The following is a 25,129-nucleotide window of genomic DNA, read 5'->3' on the forward strand; positions in this document are numbered from 1 at the left end:
GACGGACGGATGGATGGATGGATGGATGGATGCCCTTCGCGGGGGCGCGGCCCCCTCTCCCCTCCCCTCCCCTCCCGTCCCGTCCCGTCCCCTCCCCTCCCGCCAGGCCGGGCCGGGCGGCGGCTCCGCTCCCCCCGCGGGGCCGCGCCGCCGCTCCCCGCCCCCGCGCCGCCGCCGCATTTAACGGGGAGCGCGGCCGCCCCGTCCGGTCCCGTCCCGTCCGGTCCCGGCCATGGCGCGCCCGGCGCTGCCGCTGCTGCTGCTGGCGCTGGGCCTCGCCGCCGCCGCCAAGTCCCCGTACCAGCAGGTCCTGCAGCACAGCCGGCTCCGCGGCCGCCAGCACGGGTAAGCGGGACGCTCCCCCCCCAGCCCCGGGGGGGGAAAGGAGGGAAGCGGGGTGGGGAGAGAAGTTTTTCTCCCCCCGACGTTTGCACAAACCCCGGGGGGAAGCGGCGGCCCCGCGGGGATGGCGGCTCGGTGCGGGGGGGGGGGGGGGGGGCGGCCTGCCCTCGGGGGAGGCTCGGGCTGGGAGCTTTCCTCCTGGGATAACTTTTTTCTTTCTTCCTCGGATCACTTTTTTCCTTCCTTCCTCGCGCAACTTTTTTCCTTCCTTCCTCGCGCAGCTTTTTTCTTTCCTTCCTCGCACAACTTTCTTCCTCACATGATTTTCTTCCTCTCTTCCTCCAATAACTTTCTTCCTTTCTTTCAGGACACTTAGTATCGCAGATGTCATTGTAGACCCCTCAATGTTTCTCTATCAGTCTATCCCCATTAAGGGAAAAGTGGGGGGGTTGGAAAGGAAAAAATCGCCAAATTTTGAACGGTTAAACATTTTGTGGAAGGTATTCTCATTTTTGGGAATTTATAGGAGAGGAAAGAAAATTGGCTCAGTGGTAGAGGAGTAGCCCTGTGGAGTAAGCACCAACTTACTCTTTGACTGGAACTCTTAGTAAGTCTTGAAAGTTTTCGTGACAAAAGTAATCACTTGCTGTCTGATAAACCTTCCCAGATAAGGAATATAAAAAAACCCCTGCATGTAGACCTCTCTTGCTAGATGGACAATATGGTATGGACTGAGTAGTGTGAGTCTTCATTGATAGGTAGAAAACTAACCCAATGTTAATAGTTGTTCCCAATGTTTTTAAGATTTATTGGGAATTAGGAGGGCTGGAAGGATGACAGACCTTTCAGATGGCTTTTGTCTCTCGCGCGGGTGACGCTGATTGAACTGTAGCTTCCATTGAAATGGGTTGCTGAAGGCAGTGTCATAAAATGCTTTTAAAAACCCCCAAGACTTAAATATCGCCATTCAATGCGTTATCTGGCAGGGATCCAGGTCAGCGTTTATGAAACGGGGCGTGCTGTCTGTGGGTCTCATCAGGTACAGAATCCAACAAATTCTGGGCCGATGTCTGTTTGTAAAATCTCAGTAATGAAAGAATTACAGCGATGCACGTACAAATAGAGTGGGTCTGGTTCTTCATCTCTGCAGGATCTGAAGCTAAGTAAGTGTCCAGTTCTGCTGACAGCCCTGAGGCAGCAGTTGACTCAGACTTGCTCTGTTAGTGCGGTCCTGGTGTAAATCAGTGCACTCCTCTCTGCCGGGAGAAGCCTGTTACCCCCTGTACAATCAGCAGAGGCAGAGGGTAAGGTGTGACAGTGGTCTGTGCTGGTGCCTGAGGTCTCTGCGTGACGCAAGGAACGAGTACGCCAGGGTTTCCAGACGAAGTGAAGTTATGCTGGGATAAATCCAGCCCCAGTACTTTGCTCATCGGCCCCTTTCTGATGGAGGGAGTGATTTGTACCAAGGTAATATTTAAACATGAACTGAATTTTGAACATTGATTAATGACATACCAAAGAGATGTAGCAACACAAAACCAGCCAGAAAGCTCTTGGATGTGGGGCATGTTGTTTTGCTTGTGGGAGGGAGCTCAGGAGGGACGTGCAACCAGGGCTGCCACCCTTTCTGCTGTGAGCATCCCCCCACGTCATCAGTGCTTCTATGAGCTGAGAGCGAGTTGGGTGGCAGAGCTTGGCTCTGCAGCAAAACTTGTACATCTTCATCAAGTTTTTGTTTTGAAGCGAATCAGCTGAAGGCCGGGAGAGGAGCTGAGAAGTATATAAGGAACGTTCACATTGAAAACCTAGGAGCGCTCTCCCCAAACCCACCTGGCTTTATGGGCACTACGTGGTGCTGGGGAGCTCCATGGACACAGTCACGGCAGGTAGCTGGGGCCGTACGGGAGGTCCTGCTCTTCTCTGCCCCTTCCCAAAGGGCAGCCCCTGCCCCGGCAGCTCCCGGCTGCTGCCTGCCAAGTGGAAGGCTTCAGCCGAAGGGAACAATAGGCGGTTTTATCCTCGAGTCAGCGCGGCTGGCTGGGAACGGCATGGCAGAGGTGACGAACTCCAGCGAGGAGAGGGGAGAGTGTTGACAAATTCGTTTTAAGCCAGACTGGGCAAAGGACCAGAACACGCACGGCGGGGAGCCGCTACTACAGCCTGCCTGTGGGAATCATTGATAACACGGCCCCACGGGAGGATTTTTCTGCACTGGGGAAAAACTGGGAAGAAGTTTTGCCCGGTAAGTCGAGGGGGAGCAGCCCTGGAGCTGCGGTCCCGGGCAGGGAGGAGGGAGCACCCGGTTCGATGCTCTCCTGAAGGCACGAGGGTTTCCTTGGCAGGCTGCTCCCGGGGATACGGGGGAAGTGATCAAACAAGTCCTTCAGTAGCCAGGCCTGTCAAGACGAATATTAGAGGGATTGTCCACCGCCGTCAGCCAGACGCTGAAATCGAGGCAAGGTTTGGAATTTCGATGTAATTGGAACCATATTTCGGCGCGGCGGGGCCGGGGTAGCCGAGGTGGGCTGAGTCAGAGAGTACAGGCGTCTCTCTGAACGATCGTTTGGCGTGGAAATTGCTGAGCCTGGGCCAGGTTGCACCAGCTGAAAGTTTGGCTTTGTGATTTCTAACTTTTTTTTTTTCAGTAGATTCTTTCTCCTTGTCCCTCGCCTTATATATATATAAAGGGAGTGAAATGCTTTTGTGCAGAAACAAACTACAATTACTGTATATAATATACATTATATATATATTATATATATAATATGGAGGGAGACGGTGAGCCGAATTCCCCCCAGGCCCTCGCTTCCCCTCGGGGCAGGACGAAGGTGCCAGGGCCTCGCAGGGTCGGATCCTGCCTGCGCGGGGCCCTGCGGCAGCCGCATCAACAAAGGCTCATTGAAGGCAAGCCAGGCTCCCGCCGAGACTGGCGCTGGGGTTAGCCAACATATAGGAGACCCTCAGGTTAATTCATGCTAATGATGGGCAGGCTGGCCCGTTTTGGAGAGAGCCGAATTTGGGACGCCGGTGAGAAGCGAGCACGGCCGCAGGAAGAGTTGGTGGTCAGGCTGCAACTCTGCTTTTGTTAATTTTTGGTAGGCAAGCGGGCAGCACCTCGGTCAAACCCAGCGTGAAACAGGCTGCTGTCTGTTTTCCTGAAGAGATCAACAAGACCTTTGCGACAGCATCTCCAGGCCCCATCCGGAGTTTCATTTGCGCAAATGAAAACTCTGCCTTGGACAGTTCAGAGCACTTCTGATGGGCTGAAGTGATTATTTATGTATTTTGCTTAATGATTTGTTTTCCTTCCATCTGCCTGGCAGCCAGTACTGTGCATACTTTTGATGCCGCTGCTGCAACTGGGGCATGGTGGTGGGAATCCAGTCTCAGTTGAGCTGAGCATCCTCGGCTTGCCTGGGTGTTTGCTACATCTCTGGCTCAAGCCCAGAGGCAGTTGGTGACCCGGTGGCCTTGCAGTCCAGATCCATAAATCATATCTCATGCACTGATGGTGCATTGCCCACATCCGTGGCGGGGGCTGCTGGCCACAGACCATGGAGATGGTGAGCCAGGCTGAGCAGGGAAACGCAGCGCTGGCCAAACCGGCAGCGAGCAAGCTCCCAGCTCCCGTTAGACCACATCTTTGCTCGCATTGACACCACTTCTTAGAAAGCTGAAAGGCTGCAGCCAGCTCTCCGTGGGGTTGGTCACATATGTCCCACCAAGCATCTGCTTTTCTGGTTGAAAGGGAGCTCTTGGTACCTCATGGGCTGACAGAGCCACTGTCAATCTGTGCTGTCGTACGTGGGGTGCTGAAACCCTCAGTGGCAGTGCCACTGATCCTTGTCCCCACCAGCAGCTCGGCAGCCATGTCTGGAATAGGTTGGGTCTGTCACACAGCAAAAGCATTCGTTCTGGTTTTGGTGCAGGTCAGTCCATAGGCTGATAAATATCTGTCCTTCTTTATGTCCTAAACAATAATATAATGTGTTTTTAGAAAGATTTGAATTATTGCATAACTTTACTAGGTTTTAGCTGGGATCCCAAATTGTAAGTGGCTGTTCACCATAGAAATACTGATCAACCTATTATTTTAACATTATTGTTCAACTTGATTTCTTCATATTGTGGGGAGAAGTGGAACATGGAAAAAAGTCAAGATTTTGCGTTCAGTGAAGAAACAGATATCCTGGCAGAGTGAAGAGAGATCTCTTTCACTGCTTCTGCCGCTTGATGATAGTCATTATACACTCAAATCGAGCACGTTGACTTGCAGCTCTCAAAGTTTCCTCCCTTGCAATCCCAGCAGGATTTTTTGGGTGCTGTCAGGTGGGGTCTGGCTCTGCGCTGGGGGTCAGCACCGAGAGGAGGGAGACTTACCGGACCCTCTTCTGCTTTGTCCTTGCCTGTAGCCCCAACGTATGTGCGGTGCAGAAGCTGATCGGCACGAACAGGAAATATTTCACCAACTGCAAGCAGTGGTACCAGAGGAAGATCTGCGGGAAGTCAACGTAAGTACCCAACTGCCGGCCAAGGTCTCCCCGAAGACCCCATTACAGAGGTGGGTGCTGGGTGGGAGAAGCAGATAATGTGACAGACGTGGGATGTCAGAGCCCACGGGGTGGGCTTAACATCTATACACGTTAAGAATTGTTTTAGCCTTTTACTCCCAAAGAAATACTTGTGCTTTGTTTTTTCTCAAATGGCAAACATGATCCTAAAACACTTCGATATTAAGAATGGAAAGTTCCACGTAAATACAAACCCTGATGGTTTATGCTAATTGCATTTCTGTGTCTACTTATATCGCTCTCAATGCTGTAATGAAGTGCAGACCAGATGTTTTCTTGTACTTCGCTGTGTCTGTATCCACACTAGGCTCAATGCTGCCTAAATTAAAAAAAAAAAGGGGGAGGGACAGCGGGGGAAGGCAACCCAGAGCTGATGGATATTGGAGAGAACGTAAAATTCATCTACACATGTTTGCTTTGGAAGGGAAAACAGAAATAAGGAGAAAGAGGTGTCAGTTTTAGCCAACACTCTCTGATGACTCCACCAGGAGAGTCAGTTAGACTTGCAGGCCAATTCCACGTCTAAAATTGCAAACAATAATATTCAAGTAGCTGTTGCATGAAGTATCTGTGTAAGCAGCGTCTGGACATTCTTTTGAAAGATGTAGTCAGCAGATAATTAAGGATATGCATGCTTGACTATCTGCCAGGCTGTAGATCAGGAGTGGAGAATCTTTTTCCTTGGCGTAGGCCAGACTGGGCTTTCAGACACGTTTGCTGGCCCAGACTTTGGCACACACCACCACGTTCCCCAATATCAATGCAAAGATGCCCTGAGTGATGCTGGCCGTGGGGACCGGAGCTGTGGGCCAGGTCTGGTCCTGGATCTGCAGGGTCGAGAAGAATAAATGGCAGAAAATCATCTCATGTGTTTCTGGTATGGTCCAATATAATTTATAATTAGATCTATAGGAACATGCTGTTGTTTACTGCAGATTAAATCCATTCTGTTTCTGTAGTAAACAGCAGACTTTTAGATCTTGAACTGTCATAAGCTATATTGCTTTGATTTTGGTTGCCTTTAAGGGTTTAGCTGTGATGGCTGGCCGCTGGGAATCATTTCATGTGTCTGGTGTTGGTATTGTGAGGAGGGAGGCCAAGCAAGAATTGTCACTGTGAATGGCTTTTGGCCTTTCATGGTGCTACCCATTAATTCATCTAAAAGAGGAAGATGCTGTACTTCAGGAGGATATATTGCAGGATGTACAATATAGTGATCATATATAGTGGTTTCCCCTATGTCCAATTGTCTTTATGGGGAAAAAAAAGAAAAAAAAGAGGCGGCCATATTGTAAAAAACCAAACAACTTCCTCCCTTTAATTCTACTAAACCACCAAGTCTGGGAAGACTTAATTCAGGTGATTAGTGTTCAGGCTTTTACGTTGGCTGAATGGTGGCTTTTTTGACGTAAAATGGGCAAGATTATGGCATGGCAATATGGTATCGTCATGGCCTCTTCTGATAACAGAGCAGCTTAGTAGGTCTCCAACAAAAAGATAGCTGTGGATGTGGGGTGGCTTTGCTGTTAGAGTCACCGAAAGGCAAAGCTGTCTAGCCACGGATTTCTTCAGCTCTGAAGCAAATGAGAAACTCACCTCAAATAACCCAGGTGTGCAGCTGTGCTTGGCAGAGAAAGTCACCTGCTTATCTTTGGAAAGAGGTGGAACAACTGGCATCTGGCAGTCTTTCATTATGTCATTTGAGGAGGTGGGGTGATCTCTTCTAACCTTATTTTCTCTGCTTTTACCCAAGTGTCTAATGCGGTGATGCATCGCCGAGAAAAAGGCATACACAGCATTAACCTGCCTGTTAACCTATGAGATAATGCTCCCATTATACATGGAATTTGCTCACTATTCTTTGCTTTGCATCATCTCCACAATGGGTGTTATTGTCTTCTCTCTCTGTAGTCATTTTTAAGTCTGGGCCCGGCTTTGCCCTTTAGTAGCGCCTGTGCAGAACAAAAGACACGTGCCTTGACTCACATTTTCCGGAGGACCCTGGGACAGCTCTGATTACAAATGTTTGCTGGTGATGGCTCCCACTGGACGTGGTGTTCCTGGCGTATGGAAGCAATCAGGAGTCGTTTGGGCCATAAAGGCCATGATGCGTTATGCTGCGGCAGCTGAATTCTTAAACCAGTGTCAGGGACCTGATGCTGTGCCGTGCTCAGTGCATCAGCGCCCAGGAGAGAACATGGGCACAGTTAATGGTGCTCAGCATGAACCCTCAAAACTGGCCCGTTGTATGGGACTGAGCTGGTCCATGAGAGGTTTTGAGAACACCAGCTGCCTTTAAATCCCAGAAAGAGTCAGGATTTGGCACGTTTGTTGGCATAACTGGGTGGATCCAGCCTCTGCTTGGGTTCTGTAGTCAGAAGTCCTCTCCTGAAGCTGTGTCCTTGGCAGGGAGATCCACTCCATTAGACCAGGGGGAAGGTGGAGCTGGATAAGCATGGTCATTTCCCTCCTCTTCCTAAAAGGTTTGTGAGAAGAGCAGTCCTGGCACAGGAGACGCTTGACCTATCTCACCTCTTTACATTTGACCTGGCTGTAATTTTCCTTTTTTGCTGAAAGGGTCAGTGGTGCCACTGGTTGGATGGGTGTTGCAGGTGCAAATACCCGGCTCTAGGAAGATAGTTTTGACTGCTTTGATTTCTTTTCTTTTCTGCTCTGAGCACTGTTTCAAACAGGTCGTAGGGAGGGAGGTCAGTGAGAGACCAGGTACTGCAGAGAAGCAAAGCTGAGCTCCTGCAGAGCTGACTGAGAGCAGAGAAGTTCAACCCTGAGTGAGGAAGGCAGAAAAGCTGCTCCAAGCCTGTAGCCGTAAGTCGTAACTTCACTCCTCCTTGGATGATCGCATCCTGCACCAGGAGACACAGAGGGACTGGACCAGCGAGCGAAGTCAGCTCAAAAGACGTGGATGGGCCTGGTTGTTAGTCTTGTCTCCAGGTACATCACCTTTTGGTCACAGCTCCAGGCTTGTGGCTGAGAGCACTCACAGTCACGCTGAGGGTGACCATAGCTCTTACCAGACACAGACAGGTTACGGCTGCAAGGCAGAGGCTCAGTGGTGAGGCTTTGCAGGCTTCCTTGTTAAGGAGCATCTTTTGGTCCATGGGGGTGGAGTGCTCTACAGGGGCTGGATGTGCACGATGGAAATTCCAACTCATGAGTCAGGACTCTTGCCTCTTTATCTGCTTTTTCTCTTTGTTTTTCTTCTCTTTGCTAAAGTATTGGCTCATGCAGTTAGGGAGAAATTAGATAGAGGATTTATGTACATTTTTTATCATTGCATTACTTGCTGATGGAGTGAGATAAAACAGTTGGCAAGAAGTCTGATACTGCTTTGATTTTAATGAGTGCTGAAACAAGATTGTTTTGGTAATTAGGTAATTTTCCACTGCTGGCTATTCCAAAGCCAAAGAAATAGTTTATTTAGAGTATATTCTCATCGTTGTGCCTGTATTTTTTATATTTTTCTACCTCTCTTAGGCACTGGGCTCATTCTTTCAGAATTGGGGTTGCAATTGAACACGTCCCCACACACCTTTTTTGTCTTGAGAATGAAAAGACAACTTACATAAATTTGGGGTTTGACTATTTTTTGAGGAATAACGAGTAGCAGTAAGTTGCCTCTTAATACATTCTTTTTTTTCCTTTTAAACTAACTTTCCTTTCTTGTCTGATGTACTTTCCTCAGTTCAGGAAAAAAAAAATGACTCTCTGGCACTTACTTTACAAAAACAAAACATATGGGTTTTATTACAGGAAATTATTACAAATGGATCTTTATTCACTAATATATGCCTAAGCTTATTTTTATTACCTTGAAAAATGCACTTAAAATTTAATTTCAGATCCTAAGAATGCAACAGGAGTGAAACAATGACTAACAAAAGCCAGGGAGCTTGCTTCTGCAGTGGGACACCGATAGACCCTTAAGAAATACAGTGTTTGAAAACCAGAGGCTGAAAATCTATAGATTCGGCTCGAAATTGCTCACTGAGGAGGTCAGGAAATTGTGGTCAGAGGCGTTGCGGAGCGGATGACGAATGCTCTTTGTACGAGGGCATTGCTTATTTAACCCACGTCGCTGGCATCTGCCGTGTCCCGGTGCAGTGGGCCGTAGCCACGGAGCAGACACCAGGAACAGGGATGGACTTGGCAGCTCTGAAGGCTTTTGTGCAGAACCCGCTGTGCAGAGTGGTGGTTGCGAGTGTTCAGAGTTTCTCCCCTGGCCATGTAAGAGAAATGCTCCTCCCCGGGCAGCAGACTGGAGGGGGACATGTCAAAGGAGCAGCCATGGATGGGTAGGGTGCTGTAGCATTGAGATGAGGAGTCCTGCAAGTGAGACAATCAGCTCTCAGCCTCAGCTGAAGGGCTGGAGGTGGCTGCAGGACCAGCTGGGAGGATGCCCTTCACTGAGTGACCCCTTGAATGCTCCCCACATGCCTTTGGGTGGGCTTGGGTGGTCTTGCGCTTCCACCAAGTCCCCCAGCCACGGGAGGGCAAATAGCTGAAGCTGTTTTTACTGTCCCCATCTCTGGCTCCTTGTAGGTGCAAGTACTTGGCTGAGCACCTCTGTGTTCACCTGGCCCTTTGCAGATGTTTTCTGATGCTCAACTCAAAATGTTGGCATGCAAAACGCGTACCAGATGATGCTGGTAGGTCACCTTCAGTGGGCGAGTGAGACTGGGGGCTTGAAGAAGCCCCTGCACAGGTGGAGCTGGCCCCATTGCTGGCCTTGGTGCTTCTTGCCATTAGTTTCCCTTGTGGGGTGGTGCTGGAGATGCCCACGAACCCACTGAAAAGCGGGCGGCACGATCCCTCCGTCCCTTCCCGGTGCCCTCCCCTCCCGGCAGGCGCCTGGCTGCTGGGGCAGCCCCGAGCCAGCGAGCTCCCCGCGCTCCAGGCTGTGCGCATTAGCGTCCTGCCCCTTCGTCACAGCTCATTAATCTCCGATCGATCTATAAATAAGCCTTTTAAAGCCTACGTCAGCACTCAGGAATTATTTATGCTGAACTTTGGAATGATTTCTCTTTAATCAGCTCTTCGTCTTTGATTACAGGTCTGAACCAAGGGAACTGTCTAGACTGGATTTAGTTTCTAGGGTGAAAAAAAGAAAAATCGGAGGTAGGGGAGGGTAGTGGCGGGGGGAGAAAATGTGTGTTTCTAATGAACACGAGACCAGGGGGCTGGGGAAAGTGGAGCAGCAGGGTGTTAAGATCTCCAGTAGTCAAAGGAAGGGATTGCTTTAGGCAAACTCTTTCCCACATGGAATATATAATGTCTAGACAATCAGTCTGGGTTTGCTTTGTAATTCTCTTAGGAAACCGTGACAGAATTTATTTGCTTCTGTCACAGAAAAGCAGGTATTTGTTTCACTTACTGGCTCTTAATTACCCTGAAGAATTCCCTCTTAAACCCCAGGCATTTCCACTGTTTGTTAACAGTGTTAAAATGATGACAAATATCTGAAGCTTGAGGATTTTCCTTTCTCTTTGAGTGAGTGTGCTGAGGCTCTGCGATACAGCATCCTACTTGTCTCGAATCCAACCGGGAGCACAGAGGAAACGCTCCTCTTTGGGAGGAACACCTCTTCCCTGGCTGTCTCTCGCCCATCAATCAGACCGCCTTGCTCCTTTCACACCGAGCTTAGGAGCAATAGGCGAAAGAACCCACTGTGAAAAATTAACAGGCAACTTCTGGATTGTATTATTTTTTCCCCTCTTTCTTTTTTTTGCCTCCTCTGTTAATATCGAAGCATGCTCCCTCAGATGGCCAGCTCTGAGAATCAGATGACTTGGGTGGGTGTCAGGAGGATGGGGCCAAGCTCTTTTCAGTGGTGCCCAGTGACAGGACAAGGGGCAACGGGCACAAACTGAACCACAGGAAGTTCCGTCTGAACATGAGGAAGAACTTCTTCCCTCTGAGGGTGACGGAGCCCTGGCCCAGGCTGCCCAGGGAGGCTGTGGAGTCTCCTTCTCTGGAGATATTCAAGACCCGCCTGGACAAGGTCCTCTACAGCCTGCTGTAGGTGACCCTGCTTCAGCAGGAGGGTTGGACTAGATGACCCACAGAGGTCCCTTCCAACCCTGAACATTCTGTGAGTCTGTGATTCTGTGACTTTTATTTCCCGTTGAGCTGTGGCTGACGGACGCAGTATTCAGGCAGCTCTTGCTTCTTCATGGTCTGCAAATCTGCAGGACGACCCCGAGACCCCGGGATGGGGGGGCTTTGGCCCCTCTGGTGTTAGTGGGGGATAGTGTTGATCGGAGCAGCAGTTTGCTGCCAGCCAGAAGGAAATGCTGCGCTGAGGGTGCTCGCATGGACGTACCCGGTGTTAGCAAAGGCGGGTGTGCTGCGGTACTGCCCGGGGTGCCCACGGGTGGAGATGTCACCACCCGGGAAGTTTGTCCTTGCAGGGCTTATCCCAAGCCCTCTGCCAGTGCATCCAAGACCGGGGATGCTCCTTCCCCTCCAGGTCTGTCTTGTGGATTTTGCCATAAGTAAGCAAATAATTTCTGGTGGTGGACAAGAATGGGGTGAAATGAAGGGGAAATGCTTGGCTGGCTTGGTGAAGCAGCCGTACCGGAGTCGCAGCCTGTTGCCCAAACAGTGATCAGACGTGGCAGCAGCAGCAAGCTGGGGAGATCCCCACATCCCGTGGGAAATGTGCCCAAAGGAACCAGCACTTGCAGTGTCTTGTGCAGGTTATCTGCTGGGACTCTGGCTTCCATCCACTGCTTGTACAAAGTCTCCTGGAAAGTGCAGTTCTGAAAAGAAATTGTGTCTGCTTTTGTTCAGTGGAGAAATTGGCCACATGCAGCCCTGAAGGAGATAAAAATTGTGGTTTGTCTTTTGTTCAAGTCTATATTTCTGATGAAGAGTCTGCTTAGAAACATCACCAAATATGGATGGACACAAAACCACAGCAAATAGAGAAAAAGCAGTGAGACGCCATCAGTTAATCTGCCGTATCCATCTCTTATTCCAGAGTAATCAGTTACGAGTGCTGTCCTGGATATGAAAAAGTTCCTGGAGAAAAAGGCTGCCCAGCTGGTAAAAATATGTTTGACATTTTTTAGACTTCTTAAAATTATACAGCTGCCTAGTAAAGGGAAATGTTAGAAAATTACTCAAAGTGGATTGGATTTTTGCGATTTGTGCACAATATTGCCATGAACAAGTCAAAAAGGGACTCAGCAGAGCACCAGCTGAGTGCCAGATCAGCTCCAAAGCGTGCAAAATGTTCCAGACAACTTAAAACCTTGGATATAATTGAACTTAATCAAGCATGGGAGGGCCATAGGGAACTACTTATTCGAGCGAGTAATATAGCTGTATTGGAAATGCAATACAAACGAATGATATAGAGTAGCGCACAGTTCTGCCAATCTCTGCTCGTTTTTATTTTGGCAAGCAAGAGTTTAGCAAAATTGCATTTAGGAGAAAATACAGTTCAGCCACTGCCAGGGGCTGGGAGGGAATTCACTGGGTTTAATGAAGAAAGACATAGTCTGCTTTTGATTTCTGAATTTTTCCTTCCACAAAAGTCTGATGCCACCCAGTTAACCATGTGGGCTGGTACAGATGTGTCAGGGGAGACCGAGACCAGTGGTGAGCACCAAAAGCCTGAGTACAAACCAGGATCAGGTGAAAGCAATGAGTATCTTTGCTTGCCTCAATTCACATCCATCTAAATCCAGAGTAAATCCATTTAAACCTGCAGAGATGCAGTAGATCCTGGATTACACTGCTGTAACTGAGGCTGGAGCTGTCAGGCTGTGATTATTTATTATCTAATTAATGAACAGATACGAGTTCCCTGATGTGCTTAATTTCCCCAAGCGTTCTCACCAGCAGCTCTCCTTTAATTCAGCACAGTGCAGGGAAGAATGAATGATGTGTTGGGAACATAACCTTCTCTTCTTTCAGCGCTGCCGCTTTCAAACATCTACGAGACCCTGGGAGTTGTTGGGTCTGCCACCACGCAGCTCTACTCCGACCGGTCTAACCTAAGGCCAGAGATCGAAGGACCTGGAAGTTTTACAATTTTTGCCCCGAGCAATGAGGCCTGGGCCTCCTTGTCTGCTGTAAGATATAGTTCCTCTTCTTTTTCCTCTTCCTCTGCCTTTCTCTAGTGCAGATCCAGCTCTGCAGGGGTCCGGACCCAGCCCTATCTAGTAGGGCAGACACAGGCCTGATGTGGGAAGGACTATGAATTTCTAAGATGGGAATCACTGTGCTGGTCCATCAGCTCCAGAGCTTTGTTTCTGAAAGAGCCCAACACTAGCGAGATATGATGCTCTCCAGCGGGTGGATGTAAAAATCACCACGTTCAGTTTTCCCTGCCTCTTGCCATTAGAGATTGCGTTGAGACCTGCAGCAAGAGACTTTCCATCCCTTTTGCTTCTTCTCATTGACCCTTACTTTACCACTCTTCTTAAGAAATTGTAGAAATAGCCAGTCCCAACTGGAGCCTGGGTAAACCTGCAGCCTTCCTGCATCACTGTGTTCCTAGGCTCAATCATCACATACAAATTTCCTTGACACTGGTTTTGATTTTCTCACTCGGTGTCTTGTGACATTTCCACTCCTGAAACCGTCACCGCTGTCCTACTGGTGCTCCCGTCCTAGTGGAGCATCTCTGTGAGCAGGGCAGAATCCCGACTGTACAACCCCTGTCCAGTTACATCCCACATTTAAATCACTTGTCCATAAATATGTAAGAGCAACTGTTGGGGCAGGGAGGGGGCATCTTTTTGGCTATCCCCACTACCAAGCCTCTACCCCAAACCTGCACCAGCAGAGCCCCTTGCAGGGATGACATTGCTGGGGAAGGTCTCCCAGTGTATTTGTCCTTGGCCCCGAGTGATGCCTTCTGTTGCCTTACTGCTCGTTTGGATGCAGCAATCCCACACTGGAGCTTGCTGCCATCATCTCTTTGCCTGCCAAGGACAAGGGTGCCAGAGCTGCTGGCTGCTCTTGTCAGGCAAGAGATAAAGATTTACGAAAGTTAGAGCTCTTAATTTGCATGGATGGCTTAAGGCTGAATACCTCACTTTATACAGAAACACCACCCTGCTTGGAAGCACCCTGGATGCAGCCAGACTTCGTGGCTCTCTCTAACAACTGCCTTAATTGCACTTCATGCTGAAAAATGTATTTTTCTGATTTTCAGGAAACTCTGGATTCTTTAGTAAGTAATGTTAACATTGAGCTGCTCAATGCCCTTCGCTACCACATGGTGAACAAACGTGTTCTCACTGATGATCTGAAACACGGGACGACACTTAACTCAATGTACCAGGACCTGCCTATCCAGATTCACCACTATCCCAACGGGGTAAGTCATTGGTATTAAACCTACCCGCAGCGGGCTTGCTTTTCTGCTGCCTTGCGCCTCCTACACTGTCCTTGGATCTCCAGGACTCTGTAATGCTTAGGTTGACAACTATTGATTTAGGATACAGATTTAGAAGGAGCTCGAAAAGAATATTTATAAGCAGATAGTTTCATCGATGCTGTCATAGGGAAGTTGCCCACATTGCTGTGTAGCGGTATGCTTGCCTAAGTATCAGTTCTTGCATATTTTCTTCATCTTGATGATGCAGGTAGACAAAAGCACTAATTATTTTCAAAGCCCTTTAAACATGAAACGTTTCAAACATTCTTGATAGAGCATTCTCATTCTTTGTGTGTTTTTTTAGGCAACCACATTTCTGCTCCTGCTGATTCAATATTGTAGCGCTGGCTGCGTTTGAAATAAATAGAGAACCAGCAGAGGCTGCTTTACCTTCTTGTTTTAGCACACGTAACGCCCCGTGGCTCTTTCCCTCTGCAGATTGTGACTGTGAACTGTGCCAGGCTGTTGAAAGCTGACCACCATGCCACCAACGGAGTGGTACATGTCATCGACAAAGTCATCGCTACCACTACAAACAGCATTCAGCAGATCATTGAGACCGAGGAAAGCCTGGAAACTCTTCGGGTGAGTCCACCCTGCGTGCACCCCGGGGATCCATAAAGATGTTCAGTCATCCCACTCCCAGTGAATTGCCATGAAGAGCTTGCTGGTGCCTAGGTGCTGTGACTCCAAGGCTGCTGATAAAATCCTTGTACCAAAATGGCTTATTTTGCTTTAGGAAGAGAAGTGTTTGATATCAGCACCAGAGAGGGTTTATGTGAATAATTGTCACCCTGCTATTGCTGTTAGTGAAGAGGCGTAGACTGAGTCTGTCTCCTCATTCTCCTACGGGAATCTGAGCCTTAGGAGATATTAACTGTTCAGATTCACTGAGTACCAATTTATTTGCCAAGTTAAGGAATAACTTAAAAAGCACAGAGGTTTTGCAGTTAGCCAGCTGTGGGTTTAGATCCGAATTATTCACTGGAACTACTGTGACCCTTTCCAGGCATATCAGGGTATTCGAACTAGCACTCAGTCTTGCCAAAAAAGGGCTCTTGTACTCACATTTCTGGACCACAAGAGAACCACGGGGCCGGGTCAAATTTGTGCAGGGACCAGATTGCTGAAAGAAGCTATTCAAGACTTTTTGTGAGTCCTCTGAAATTATAAAAGCCTTAATAAATCTGGCCCTTAGTGTGTGCCTGGACAAAGATGCTGACCTTTGTATTCTGGCTGAACGTCTTTTACCCTCTCTCCTCATTTCTCTGAAGGCTGCTGTGGCTGCTTCTGACCTCAACAGCTTGCTGGAAAGCGAAGGCCAGTACACGCTCTTGGCTCCAACCAACGAAGCCTTTGAGAAGATCCCACGAGAAACACTGAACAGGATCCTGGGGGACCCAGAAGCCCTGAGGGGTAAGTGCTTGCTTACTGCGCCCATTGAGAGAGTGAAGAGTATTTTGCAGTTCTTCTAAATTCCTTCTCAAGGATATCTGAACGGCTCCTTGATACACTCTGACACCGGCCGCAGTAAACACATTTGACAAACACCAGCTTTTTAAACAGGACATCCCAGGCTTCTTTGGGTGTAGACATGGTAGATGTGTAGACATGGCCTCCAGATACGGAGGAGGGGGCTGAAGCAGTCCCTTATCTGAGTTTTCCTTTAGCACTCCTGTATGTGATGGTGATTCCTATCAATCCAGCAAGATGCAAGAAGACTAGTGTCTAATCAGTGTAACTTCCCCTGACAAGCGAGTCAAATAACCACACAAAACCTTTCTAAAGTTGACAAAGGTGTATAAAAAATATTTTTAGGCACTTCATTTCACAGGCTGCTGAATTAAAATCAGCACAACTTACAATGCCTACGCATCTTTTGGAGTGGAGCCCCATATAGTTCTGTACAGGAGGCCCTTGCCGTTGAACAGGACCCTTAAAAGCCACAATAATTTTATAGTCGACTTTTCCAGCTCGCTAAGACACTTGGTTTTCTTACAGACCTGCTGAACCATCACATCCTGAAGTCAGCCATGTGTGCCGAGGCCATCATCGCTGGCCTGACAATGGAGACTCTGGAAGGAACCACCTTGGACGTGGGCTGCAGTGGGGAAGAGCTGACCCTCAATGGGAAGCCCATCATTGCCAACAAGGATGTCCTGGCAACCAACGGCGTCATACATTTTGTTAATGAGCTGCTGATCCCAGACTCAGGTACTGGTGCCTCTCTGCATCTTTCTTTCTCTTGCCTTTCTTTTGTCTGTTTTGCCAAGGAAATGCTGGATTTAGAGGGTGTAGATATTTTGTAGTGACGGGTGGATTGCCTTTAATGTAAGGTTACTATGTGTTGCTTTTCTTTTCAGCTAAGACCCTGTTTGAGTTGGCACAAGAATCTGAAGTTTCCAAGTCTACAGACCTTTTCAGACAAGCTGGTCTCAGTTCTCATCTAACTGGCAGTGAGCAAGTGACCCTCCTTGCCCCAGTGAATGATGTGTTCAAAGGTAAACCGGGGAATAAATCCCTTTCTTCCATCAGTTTGCGCCACAGATCTGCTTCAAACAGTTTTCAGCCAAGTTTCAATGCAGAAGCGTGCAAACCCTCACTCAGCTGTAAGCAGTGGCACCAAAATTAAAACCTGGTTCAGATAATACTCTATTTGCACTTTTCTAGTGTCTCAATGGTCATTTTAAGTGGTCCTTTCCATACTTTTTGCTGCAGATGGACTCCCTGTTATTGACAGCAACATGAAAAACTTGCTTCTGAACCACATTGTTAGAGACCAGCTCTCCTCCAAATACCTTTACCACGGGCAGAAACTGCAGACTCTGGGTGACAAGGAACTGAGAGTTTTTGTGTACCGCAATGTAAGTGCCTGCAGCATGCCGTGCTCTGTATGGCTGAGTGATGCTTGATGTTATAGCCATCATGTAAAAAGTATAACTGAGCATTGTGGAAAGTATAGATATCTCTTTTTTTTTTTGAAGCATATATTAATAATGTCTTTTTTCTGCCATTTTGTTTGCAGAACCTTTGCATTGAAAATGCCTGCATCGCTGCCCATGACAAGAGGGGAAGGTTTGGGACCCTGTTTAGCGTGGACAAAATGTTGACTCCACCGTCTGGCTCGGTGATGGATGTTCTCAAGGCAGACCATCGCTTCAGGTGACCTTTCCGCTCTTCCTAAGTGATACTCAGGAGCAGAAGAGCTGCCAAAGCAGTTTCTATTTATTATAGGTCGTAGTCATGACTATGTATTTTTTTTTAAACATGGGAATGGCATCCAAAACCATGGTCTTATCCCTAAATTATAGGGAGTGAGACTTCAAATAACCCTTCAATGAATTGTGAGCCAAGAGTGTGTGGTCCCCCTTCATACAGTAAGAAGCTGGCCCCGAAGCGTCTCTGCCCATCAGAGCCACTGTGGACAGGAGTCTCTGTCTCCTCACTACCGTTTGGTGCCTGAGGAGTCAGCATTCCCAGGTTGCTTTGCCATTTCCCACATGCTCTGGTTGGACCTCACAGGCTCATTTCCTACCTAATCAACTTTTTGGTTAATTGATTTGCTGGACCCAGCAAGATTTTGCAATTGTAACTTCTCAGCTCTCTCTTGAACACAACATGTAATTGCTCCAAGACCAACAAACATAATTTATAGTGGAGCATTTTATGTCTGTTTGTCTTGCAGTACCTTGGTGGCTGCAATCCAGTCTGCAGGTCTAACAGAGAACCTGAACAGGCCAGGTACCTTCACAGTGTTTGCTCCGACGAACGAAGCTTTCCGAGCCATGCCCCAAGGAGAACTGAATAAACTAATGGGTGAGCACTTTTAGAGCATTCAGATGAACAGCTGCTGTGTGTTACTGGCATAATACAGGGAGGAATGGCAGAGTTTCTCTGCCGTATCTCATTCTTTGACCCTGTCTGTTGGAAGCACAGGCTTCCTACACATCTGATGTGGATAAGCTCTATCCAGCTGAAGGCTGAGGATGCACAGAGTGGCACTGAACCCACACAAAGTGTGGGCATGGGTTTAAACTTTCCTTACTCTTGGAAGACAAGTTTGTAAGTGTGTGCTGCAAACTTACTATGATCTTAATTTGGCTGAGCTGGCTGGTGTAAGCAAGATAACCCAAAGGTGTTTCTAGAGGAACCGATGAGGTCTCTGCCCTTCTCAGGGATGAAAGAAGTGAGAATGTGGCTATCAACCACGTAGGAGCAGGGAGTCTAAAGTAAGTTTTGCAAATAGAAAACCTGGTCCACATTCAGCCTCAAGTTACACCAGTATGAAATTTAAGTAGTAAAAGGATGGAGATGTTGCTCCATCTATGTGTACGTGGACAAAGCAGGAAGTCCAGTCTGATCCTGAGAAGACAACAAATCTTCCAGTCTAGCATAGACGAAGACCAATGTCCTGAAAAGCACAGGCGTGCAGGCTGGGTGTGGAAAAAAGCATGGGAATGTTTAATAACGCTCTTCTGGATAAGCAGCACCATCTTTTACTTCGTTCATGTTGAAAACCAGCCGTGGTTGGAAACAATGTCGAGTATTTGAGTGTAACGTCTTCTCATCATTAAAGCCCAGCCAAACATTGACATCATAATTTGGGAAGCATCTGCCCGTGGAAGCTGGTTATCCTTTTAAGTGCAGGGATGAGGAACTGGTAATATCAGACTGCACATCCAGTCCAGTGCTTAATATATAAATATTTCAGAACTGTTTTGCAGCTATTGTAAACGGCTGCAGGAATGAGGTATCCCAGATGTGGACACTTCAGATGTTCTTGGTTTTTGATGCAAATATTTAGCTTACGTTCCTGATCAAGAAGTGAATCACGCTGGTGAGGACATGCAGTGTCAACTGTGGCCACCCAAGAAAAACGGCAAAGGAAAAAAGCTCACAGTGTATTCAGATATGGGCAGTGAAACAAAAAGTCCCCCTTGCTGAAGGAGCTGCTCTGGTTTCATAGGCGGAGGCCACCTTTTGCACTAGCTGCTCCCCATCGCCTGTCTGTGGGTTTTGTCAGCATCCTCTAAAGGAGAAGATGGAGGAGGGCTGCTGGCCTGTGCTGTGCACGTCACTGGAAAACACATGGCGAAGGGGAAGCATCTTATCTTCCTAAGATCTGCTTCAAAGCACAGCTTTTTGAGTAGAGACTCGGTGGGGTGGGGATCAGGCCAGCGATCTGCACGCCATTAGGGACATTTCTCCTGCACTTTTCCCCTTGCTACCCAGGAATCCTGCATTTTCAGCCGTGAAGGTTATTGCCAAGCGACACTGGCACTGGCGAAAGTATTGATGTTTGCAAATACCCGAGTGCTCCATCTGCTTCCTTATTTCACAGAAGCCTTTTTCCCCCGCTAGACCTCTTGGGAAGTGAAAGCAGCAACAGAAGCAGGTTCATGCTGTGCACAGTGAGAGAATGAGGGACTGAAAAACCAAGAGACCGGGATTTCATGTATAGGGTAGGACTGGTGTGTACCAACGTGGGACACTGGGACAGTGTCCTTCTGGACTCCCTGGGATCCTGACCTATCAAGGCAGGAATGGCCTCAATGGCCTAACCAACTCCAGCCAAGGTCCGTCTGCCCGGTCTTCTCAATTTTACATTTTTTTCCTTGCACTTTCAGGAAATTATGGTATTTTCCATGTAATGTCATTCTAGCACATGAAATATGGGAAGCAAGCGCTGATGCTGTTTTGCAAATTTGAATGTTTTCTTCCCCCAGGTAATGCCAAGGAGCTTGCCAACATCCTCAAGTTCCATGTGGCTGACGAGATCCTGGTGAGCGGTGCAGTCGGTGCCCTTGTGAGGCTGAAGTCCATGCAGGGAGATAAACTGGAAGTCAGCATGGTGAGTCACCTCGGATGGGGTTTCATGGTCAGCAGGGCTGTGGTCTGTGTTTAGCTGTCCATGTCGAGGGCCAAAGTATGTCTGTGCTCGTGTGGGTGGTGTGGGAAGCTCTTCTAAATGCGCGTACCGACCCACCAAACAGTGTTTTCTGGGCTGTAGCCATGTGTTCAATTCAACAAGCTGGCAGTCTTGAAATGTAGTTTGATTCAGCTTTCTCCCCAGAAGATCAATTGTAAATGATTTCCAGGAGCTGTTATAAATTTAACCCTGAGTCATGGGGGAAAAAGCATAAATAAATGAAATGAATAGCTTGTTCAGCTAACGCATCTTTTTTAGTATAATGAAAATGATCTCTGCATGGGCTCCCTTAACACAGCAGGATTTATTTAGATGTATAATTTCATTTCACAAATTTTGCACTACATTAAGAAAATGTAGGATCTTCTACTGAGGAAAAAAATATATTTCAGAAAATAAATAACCCAAGACCCACACTGTGCATAAGGACGAAAATGCAGGAATAAAATGGAAAGGCCGGTGTTTCCAAGGGCATTGAGTTGGCCAACTTGCGCGCTAGACTCGTCCCGTGTCCAGTCCTGTCTGCCCTCTCCCGATGCTGTCCCCACAGCCATCCCTCCAGGCAGCAGCAGCAGCGGCCGCTGCCACCAGGGAGCTGGGTGTCCTCTGCTGCCGAGGGACAGCATCCCCAGCCAGTGCGCCGAGAAAGTCCGTGCTCCAAAGCCTGCCAGCCACTCCAGGACAAACTGCCCAGGCTATAATTTGTTTTTATACTCTCCTTAATTGGCAAGAGGAATAAAAACGCCTACAGCCATCCAGTAAATGAATGCAGAGTGAGGGCTTTTTTAATAACATTGGAAATCCCTGGTGACAAAAGTTTCTCATTTTCTACTTTTTTAATTTTTTCTTTTCCTGAACAGAAAAACAACATAATACATATCAACAAGGAGCCTGTTGCTGAAAGCGATATCATGGCCACGAATGGTGTGATTTATGCCGTGAACTCTGTCTTACAGCCTCAGGGTAGGTCCACGGTTAGAAATATCTAAAGGCACACCATTACAGCAGAGCTGCTTTGGGAGGGAGAGGTGACACATGGCAATTGCTTCAGTTTATTGAGGAGGATTAGTCTGTTCTGAGATTTTCAGCACGTCCTCCTAAATATTGGAAGGAAGCAGCCTGTGTGCTTTGAAAAGTATTTCAGTGCTATCTGTATCCCACCCTTAGCCTCAAGGCCGCAAGAAAGAGGAGACGAGCCTGCAGATCCCGCATTAGAAATCTTCAAACAGGCATCTGCGTTATCCAAGGTAAAAGACAAAAACATCTCTCACTGTAGAACTACTGAATTTACATTTTGGTAGTAAAGATTGGAAGATGATGTCACATTCAGATTTTGACTTCTAAAGAGAGTGAGTGCGCGTGTTTCATGGAATGACCAATCCTCTCGCCTTACGTGATTTAATTGTATATAAAATAATACATTTTGCAACATGAAGCCTACAGTTTGCAGCACACCGTGAATGTAACCTTGGCACGGTACTATATAAGTCAGCCTCCAATCATGAAGAGTCATTCATCCGTAGTTTTTTGGAGACTAGGGATAAATATATCAACATGCAAACCATTCTTACAGCTGTCAGAGATTTGTTGTATTTATGCAAACCTTCTATTTTCTTTCCATGCAGGTTTCTCAGAGGAATCCTCGACTAGGTAAAACAGCTTCTCTTGCTTATTTCTAATTTCCATCGTATGTCCTTGTCCCTTAAGGAGAGATTTATTCTGTTGTCTTGCTGCAAGCAAGATACAGCATAACCAGGAGGGGACAGGGAGATGCTGTGTGTCTGTCCCACCCAACTCGGTCTTCTCCTTGCAGCACCCGTCTACTCCCGGATATTAGCGAGGATGAAGGAGAACTCGGGTGGATTCTGAGCCGCGTCGTGAGCAGCCGCAGTCAGCGCCTCCATCCCATCCGCTCCGGCTGACAGCTAAAGAGAAGGACAGGATCGTTTTTGAAAACCAAATATCACCCTTAAATTTATTTGTTTCCAATGAAATGGATAGGCAAAATGAAAAGCCATATACATATGTATATATTTTAAGACCATTTTTATTTGGTTTTGACCTTAAAGTTCCCAGACTGAGGATAAGTTTTTTGTTTTGTTTTAAAAAAAATAGTCACTAATTTGCAATTTTTGACATACCCAGTTTTGGGCTTGATATGTACATACAAGGGCAGGTGCTTAATTCCACCCCGATACAGGAGCTCAGATGCTTAGGGCTCGCTTTGGTGCTGTCTCACTGGGGGAGACGGAAAGGGGCTGAATGAAAGCCCCTTTTCCAGGCTCCCAGTGGTACCCACTGGCACTGCAAACTCCGGGCTCCCGAAGTGGGAAGCCAGGTATGATCTCACTGAAAACCCCCTCCAAACCAGTGCCACAACTGGGAAACTTTGGCCAGAATGACTTGGCAGGAATTGTGTATGTTCAATCTTCTGAGCAAATGCATCACCCAGGGCCAGCTGTATGGCTGGGCAAACAGCGATTGCTTTGGAGGAAGTAAATTTGTTGAATTAACCATTACTGAAGCTTTTTTTTTTTTGCTTGTTTTGGGGGTTTTTTTAGGTTTGTTTGGGTTTTTTTTAAACAAGCATGTGTTTCTTTCTTCCCCGGTGTTTTAAAAGTCTTCCATGACATTCTGAATTGAAGGCTTTTAACAAAAGCCTCTTTATTGACATTGAAGAAACTGCATAATTATAAGCTGTGGTTTGAACTGTTCTATTTTTTTTGAGGTGGGGGGTGTTTGTTGTTTATGCCTATGGGTTTTAACTGTGCTGCATTTTGTGCATCAAAATGACAGTTCTCCCTGGCAGAAGACTTCCAGTAAATGATTCGTTTTTAATAATGGTTGGTTTTTTTAATAAAAATTAAAAATAAAATCAAAAACATAAATATGACAAGTGATGATAATGCTTGTTTGGTTTTTTGTTTGGTTTGCATTGCCTGATGGCACAGTCTGACCACCTGAGCACCGGGAAGGAGGGGGATCAGATTTACCCAGATCACTAGTTACAAGTCTAACAGTTACTAGAGTGGGATGGCAAAGCATTTCTCCTCGCAGACCCTGGCCTGCCATCATTTTTCAGTGGTACTTTCACAAGCAGCCGCTGTCACGCACTTCAGGGAGCACAGGGCACACACGCGCATCCCTGCCCTGGACGCTCGGCCGCCTCCGCCGACAGCTGGAGCTGGGCACCGCATGCCACCATGCCAACAGCACTGATTCACCCCAGCCGGGCTTTATATTTGCTCCCCAGCCAGTTATTACCTTGGTGAAACCCAGGATTTATGAGGCAAAAAAAGGAAAAAGGGTATCAAGTGCGGAATACAAAAAATCCAGATTGTTTTTGTTGCTCTGGCTGAGAAATACGCTGGTAGTTTTTCTTCTATTGAAAACCCGAATTGAAATCCCGTATGCTGTGAGCCATCTGCATAACTCCAATGTGTGAAAAACAATCATGCTCTTCTTTTATTTCCCTTCCTCAACCTCCCATCTCATATTTTTATTTTTCTGGCATGATGCAGTCCTGTTATTTAAGGCTGGACTGATGATGGGGAACCCTTTAAGCCACCTATTCCCAGCAGCCCAAGGAAGAAGAGTTGTATCAGGGGACTGGCTCCTGGGGAAGGCTCAGCTTTTTGTCATTAGAATAATTAATTACTAACTCCTACAAAAGCCTGAGAGAGAGAGCAAGCCACCTTGCATCTTGCTCAGCAGTAGCACATGCAATTGTTAGGACAGAGTCTTCCCTTTTTTTGTTTTGCTTTGCTTTGTTTTCTGTCCTCCTTGATGCTTCATGACGAAGTGATATGAAGCCCTTCACAACTTGGGAAGCTGGGAAGTAGATCCGACCCTCATTTAGGTGAGTGCCTCTCACTGGTACCTTCTTGGTGTCTGAGCTGGTGATCAGTTAAGTGCTTATTTGCAAAATGAAACTACTTGAGTAGATGGGAGTAGGAGAAACTTTGCTTAGATATGCTTAGTAACTACAAGAAGTCCCATCTGCTGAGAGAGCAGTTTTCACCTTCTCCTGGGAATACAGCCATAGCTTTCCACTGCCTGGGTTATGGGCAGGTGGTTGGGCTGGTGGTGATGCAGGGAAAGTCTCCTTTGTGTTTTGTATGGTCTGACTTTGCTAGGCTTGCTTTGAGAGGGACACCAGGTTTATGAGTCCCATCAGAGTTTACAGTGGATAGAGGTGTGTTATCCTTTTAATCCTGTTCCCTTTTTGCTCTTTCACTTAGCTTGTCCTCCCTGGCCCTCTGGAAATGCCCCCTGCCTGGGTCCTCCTGCTGCTGCTCCATCCCCATCGCTGCTGTGGGGTGCCAGCAGCAGCTCCCTGCCACACTGTAGACATAGGGTTGGTGTCCCCATTGTGTTGCCTCTATAATTTCCCTGGGATCCCACATCCAGGGAAGCCATGGCAGGGCACCTTCCCACAGGCTCTGTGCTTGGAAGTCCCCCGGGACTTTGGTGTCTCCAGATGACAGTTCATGTTGGTGGAAACTCTTGAGATGACTTAATTCCCTCCCTTTCCCTGATCCACGTTGGTTTCTCACCCCACTGTGCTCAGGGAGGGTTACCCAGATGGCTTAGATCAACAGTAACGGTTGAGCTGCTTTAGTTGATCAGCAGGGACTGCATCTCTTGCTTTGATTCAGTGGCACTTTGGGGACATTTTCCATCATGGATGTTCACCCCTGTACCTTTCCCCTGCGGAGCGAGGACGGGTGCTGGCAGATGTCCCACCAAGGGGAGTGAGATGATATTGCTTCAGCCTTTGAGGGGTGCAAAGCAAGGAAGCGAGAGGAGAGGAGCTGAAAGATGGGGAAATGAGGAGTGCTGAGATGATGGGACTATAAAACTTCTCTGTCGTTT

The 25,129-nt window shown here is 47.6% G+C and overlaps 1 protein-coding gene across 1 annotated transcript; it reads left to right on the forward strand.

The window, feature by feature from the left end:
- Window positions 1-225: 225 nt before the first annotated feature.
- On the forward strand, window positions 226-23,154 carry TGFBI (transforming growth factor beta induced). The gene is made up of 17 exons (XM_075441740.1): window positions 226-345; window positions 4,755-4,853; window positions 11,914-11,978; window positions 12,855-13,012; window positions 14,101-14,265; window positions 14,764-14,910; window positions 15,600-15,741; window positions 16,327-16,539; window positions 16,689-16,826; window positions 17,044-17,189; window positions 17,351-17,487; window positions 18,011-18,141; window positions 20,052-20,176; window positions 21,115-21,217; window positions 21,422-21,501; window positions 21,880-21,904; window positions 22,068-23,154. Exons 1-17 carry the CDS (start codon window positions 233-235, stop codon window positions 22,121-22,123), a joined length of 2,043 nt encoding a protein of 680 aa, XP_075297855.1. The 5' UTR covers window positions 226-232; the 3' UTR covers window positions 22,124-23,154.
- Window positions 23,155-25,129: the final 1,975 nt, after the last annotated feature.

Source organism: Opisthocomus hoazin, chromosome 22 (genome assembly GCF_030867145.1).
Source record: "Opisthocomus hoazin isolate bOpiHoa1 chromosome 22, bOpiHoa1.hap1, whole genome shotgun sequence".
Classification (NCBI taxonomy): domain Eukaryota; kingdom Metazoa; phylum Chordata; class Aves; order Opisthocomiformes; family Opisthocomidae; genus Opisthocomus; species Opisthocomus hoazin.

What these genes read in the sequence shown, in the direction of transcription:
- TGFBI (XM_075441740.1), top strand. Translation starts at nt 233, where the DNA reads ATGGCGCGCCCGGCGCTGCCGCTGCTGCTGCTGGCGCTGGGCCTCGCC. An exon ending in AGAAAAAGGCTGCCCAGCTG is followed by an intron (nt 11,979 to 12,854) that starts GTAAAAATATGT and finishes CTCTTCTTTCAG; the next exon opens with CGCTGCCGCTTTCAAACATC. An exon ending in AAAGCCTGGAAACTCTTCGG is followed by an intron (nt 14,911 to 15,599) that starts GTGAGTCCACCC and finishes ATTTCTCTGAAG; the next exon opens with GCTGCTGTGGCTGCTTCTGA.